At 35.5% G+C, this 4,516-nt stretch overlaps 2 protein-coding genes across 3 annotated transcripts; one reads left to right on the plus strand and one right to left on the minus strand.

Moving 5' to 3' along the window:
* Positions 1 to 608: 608 nt before the first annotated feature.
* Positions 609 to 2,173, plus strand: LOC107814958 (CRIB domain-containing protein RIC6-like). Of its 2 annotated transcripts, XM_016640462.2 has the most exons (5): positions 614 to 790; positions 911 to 1,061; positions 1,217 to 1,317; positions 1,389 to 1,485; positions 1,558 to 2,173. In XM_016640462.2, exons 2-5 carry the CDS (start codon positions 1,007 to 1,009, stop codon positions 1,983 to 1,985), a joined length of 681 nt encoding a protein of 226 aa, XP_016495948.2. In that variant the 5' UTR covers positions 614 to 790; positions 911 to 1,006; the 3' UTR covers positions 1,986 to 2,173. The 2 variants fall into 2 exon arrangements, with proteins under 2 accessions (XP_075100601.1, XP_016495948.2); XM_075244500.1 differs by having other exon boundaries at positions 609 to 790; positions 1,389 to 2,173.
* Positions 2,174 to 2,485: 312 nt separating this feature from the next.
* LOC107789356 (uncharacterized) lies at positions 2,486 to 4,247 on the minus strand. The gene has a single exon (XM_075244257.1). It carries the CDS (start codon positions 4,214 to 4,216, stop codon positions 2,660 to 2,662), a length of 1,557 nt encoding a protein of 518 aa, XP_075100358.1. The 5' UTR covers positions 4,217 to 4,247; the 3' UTR covers positions 2,486 to 2,659.
* Positions 4,248 to 4,516: the final 269 nt, after the last annotated feature.

Genomic DNA, 4,516 nt, shown 5'->3' on the forward strand with positions numbered 1-4,516 from the left:
GTACAACATTACCATATATTAATAATGGTTAATCATAAGCAACAGAAGAAATAATAGAGACAATGAGTTACTTTCGCAACGGTTTGGAAACAAAATGATTTATGGCGAAGAGAAACCAAAATAATACGTTAGAACATGACTTTTGGACTTTCTATTAATAATTTAATTAATAGAATAAATGAAAAATGAGTAAGAAAAAACAAAAAAAAAGGAGAAAAAAGATAAATATGATCCTTGGCTTTAGAGAGATGTCACATCACTTTTCTAAGTCCCTCTTTTGTATATATATATATAGATTTGAAGTCGTTAAAAGAATTTATTACAATGGGATAGAGAAGGTAAAAAAAAATTGAATTGCAACCTCTTGGTAATTGAGCCATTCCCTTGAGAACGAGGGGGATTGGCATTCATTAACAAAAATATTGTGCGACCATTCGATTTTAGTGGCTTTTATCTTAGCTTTCCAAGAAATTAAAAGTCAATAAAACCATAGAGATTAAAATGAAAATTAATTTCAGTTCCTAAATTTACGATAGGCTTCTGGTTAGCAATGGCTTGCAATTCATTGCCATTGAATGGATGAAAGGATTGCTTTAACATCATTTTGCTTTATGATAGTTAGAGAGGAGTCGAACCTAAAATTCTTTTTTGAGGGTTTGAGTCCATTTCTTGATTTATATCTGAATTTTTGGGTTTCTTTTTCCCAATCCGCTATTTGGTCATTTTGAGCTACCCCATTTTGCTGAATTCTTATATATTTCATTCACTTTCTTCCATCCTACTGAAGAAGGTTAATTTCTAATTGTATCTTCACTACTTTTTCTTCTTATTTTGTGAATGTCATAATATGAGTTTTGAGTCATAATATTCTTATCTTCACCTTTATTTTTTCCAGATTCAAGAAATCCAGATTCAAGAAACAAATGCATGATTTTTGAGTGAAAGAAACATCTTCTTTAGTAGCATTTAGAAGAAGAAAAAGTTGTAGAGTTAAAAGCAGCTGAGGATGGCCACAAAGGTGAAAGGCCTTTTAAAGGCCTTAGGTATTTCTCAGATATTTGGTAAGCAATGATCCTTCATTTAATTTCCTTACTTTTTATTATTACTACAAGGTGATTGTTCATGTTTCAAATGTGCACGTATTGGGGACCCAAATTCATTGTTTACTTTTCGTCAGATTATTAATAATGAGGGGAATAACATAATGATATTGCAGAAGGGGAAAAAGAAGCAGAAATGCAGATTGGTTTACCTACAGATGTAAAGCATGTTGCCCATATAGGATGGGATGGACCATCCGTTGAATCTCCCAGCTGGGTAATGATTTTCATAGTTTTATGTTAAAACTTTATCACATCCGTTGATATCCACTTTATATGTTTGTGCAGATGAAAGAATTCAAAGAACCTGGAAAATTTCATACAGCCCCTTTGGGTCCTCCATTAGATCCTAATGATCATCCCGATATCAAATTTGTTTCTCAAGGTAACTTTCCTCTCACACTGATAATGACATTTTACTACTGCATATCATTTGTAAAATTTAATTTAACTGCAGATGCAAACCAAAAGTACAAAAATGCAAATTCTTCATTACCAGATGACCAACCAGAAGTGTCAAAGACATCAAGGCGCCATTCTTCATCAGAAACTGGGACTGGTAGTGCTACTTCTCCAAAGAAAGAGTCCAAATCCAGGAGGCGACACACCAAAGAGCCATCCGATGGTTCAAGGTCAAGCCGACACAGCCGGCCAGGCTCAGGTGATGGTGGCTCTGATTCTCCAGCAAGGGACCTCCCGGACATACCCAAAAAAACAAGGCGGAAGAAATCCAAGGAGGATGGTGGAGTGGGGTCCGGCTCGTCCCGAACCTCTAAATCCAAAGCCACCACCTCTTCTAGTACAGCACCAATGGATAATGGAACAGACACAGGATGTGAAAGTTCCATGTTAAGTTCAAGAAACACTGATATAGAGAAAGAGTAGTGGCATTGTTTAAGAAAAACAAAGAACATAAGATGGACTCAACAACAGTCAATTTTTTGTGTAGTTTAAGTTAAAACTGGCCACCTGTTTTGATATACCAAAATTTTTCTTATACAATGATTAGAACCTATATTTACAATCTAACCTTTTGATACCTTGTTTGCAATGTAGATTCAGTTTCCTTTTTCCTAGTTCTTTTTTCACTTTTCCTTTTAAGCCATTCCATTACTCTGAAGTCTGAATCTTATCATAGCACAATACATCATTACCCTGTATTCAACTTATATTTGCTTCTTAACTAATGCAGTAGTTGGTCATCATTATCCCATGTAGATTTTTCCAATGATAATATAATAGTATATGATTGTTCCTTAGACAATACACTGGAAAACACAACATTCAAGTCTGGCAATCTGTTTTGCATACACCACAGAAAAACATTGCAGTTAAAAACTGAAAATAGAAAACCAAGAATGTTGCTATATGCAAATTCCTTAAATTAAGAACTTAATAATTACATCTCTTGGTTGCTTCTTCTTGAACCCCGAAAAGAAAGAGAGAAAGTAAATTCTACTAGAACCCAAAAAATCTTCTATCAACAAGTGAAACCAGGACAGCAGTCCAAAATTTTTCTATCCTCAAGTCATTAATCAGTATATGTCCAAGATTATCTACTAGCACAGGAAACACAAAATTACAAGAAAAATAAGAAAATATGAAGCAGGCAACAGTAAAGATGCTCTAGAGAAAGGGACATATTTGGGAACATCAGCTTTGTTACACAACTTTAGTTGCCCCAAGCTACCACTAACATTAGAAGTTCTCAAGTCTTCATCTGCACAAAGTTGAGGGTTGCCTTCCAATTTCAACTTTTCTCCAACTTTGGAGACAAATCTTGTAGAGAATGGAAGTTTTCCACTCAAATTGTTGTTCTGCAAATGTAACTCATTCACATGTTCTAATGCCCCAAACTCTTCAGGCAATGTCCCTTCCAACTTGTTATTGTCAAGCCCCAAATAGCAAATCTTTTTCAAAAATACACCCATAGAAGCGGGAATATTCCCAATGAGTCCTGTTTTTGATAATCCTATCCCTACAATAACCCCAAGATTCTCCCATATTTCTGGAATTTGCCCTCCTAGCAAATTCCCACTCAGATACACTTCCCTCAAACTAGGCATCTCTGCCAAAAACAATGGAATCCCAGAATTGGTAAAATGATTGTAACTCAAGTCCAAAAACTCCAAACTCTTCAAACCCTTTAAACTTTGAGGAATTTTTCCAGACAACTTGTTGTAGCTAAAGTCAAGCTTCAAAACTTGAGTCAAGTTTCCTATAGACTCAGGAACATTTCCTTCAAGCTCATTTTGACTCAAATCAAGAACCCTGAGTTTCTTCAATGTCTTTAACCCCACTGGAATTTCACCACCAAATTTGTTTCTTGAAAGTGTCAACTGCTCTAAGTTGATCAAACCACCAACCCCATCTGGTATTTTCCCAGAAACAGCACTTCCACTCAAAACCAACCTCCTCAAACTCGTCAAGTTACCAACTTTTTCACTTACTATCCCAAGAAGACCCGGGTTTTCCATGAAAACCAGCTCCTCAACAGAAGAAGGCAAAGAGCCAAAGTCAAGCAAAGAAACCTCATTTTCAGTGAAACATTTGTAAACAAAGATCTTTCTGAGGTAAGAAAAAGGAGCAAAAAGGGAAGCATTTAGAGTACTATTAGGAGTACAAGGTGGGTTAGGAGCATAATCTGAGACATAACCAAGACTAATCTCAGTTACATGAGCAGTAAATGTTGTGTTTGAGTTTTCTTGAATAAAGTAGTCGCAAACAACCCCATGTGGGGAAGAGGAACAGAGATCATCGGGGAATAAAGAACGCCACGGGATTTCAGAGTTAATAGACTCAAGAACTTTGTAAACTGATTCTTGTTCCACCATGTTAAGAGCAGGCTGAGAAAACACAAGAGTACTAGTCATGAACGCCCACACAAAACAAGAGTTGAGAACAAGAAGGGAGAGTTTTGGTAAGAAAACCATGGTTTTGGTTAGAGAAACAAAACAAAAAACTGAAAAGTTTGAGAAGTGACAAGAAAGCAGTGTATGATAATAAGGGTATTTAAGAGGGAGGGAGAAGAAAAGAGGATGTCTGTCTTGAAAAATGAAAGAGAAGGGTATCAAAGAGACAGGTTTTGTTGCAGAGATTTGCTTTACTGTTAACATCTACGTTCCTTATGGTCAAATGACCGATTTGCCACTTTTTTTTTTTGTTTCTTTAGTTGTCTGTCCTTTAAGCTTCTGTACATTTTTACAAGTATTTTGTCTTCTTTGTTGTTGCGTGAACAAGGATGAGAAAAAGAAGTCACATGCTTTTCCTCTTCTTCAACGACAGTCAATGTAGTGAATTATTCATTTATCATAATTTTTCTATGAATAGCAAACAAATTAAAAAGGTTTTTATGAAATGAAACTTTACTGCTCGTCGTACTTGAATTTTCATATGTCATCTCAATAAACAACCTT

The sequence above is a fragment of the Nicotiana tabacum genome, chromosome 22 (genome assembly GCF_000715075.1).
Source record: "Nicotiana tabacum cultivar K326 chromosome 22, ASM71507v2, whole genome shotgun sequence".
Lineage (NCBI taxonomy): Eukaryota > Viridiplantae > Streptophyta > Magnoliopsida > Solanales > Solanaceae > Nicotiana > Nicotiana tabacum.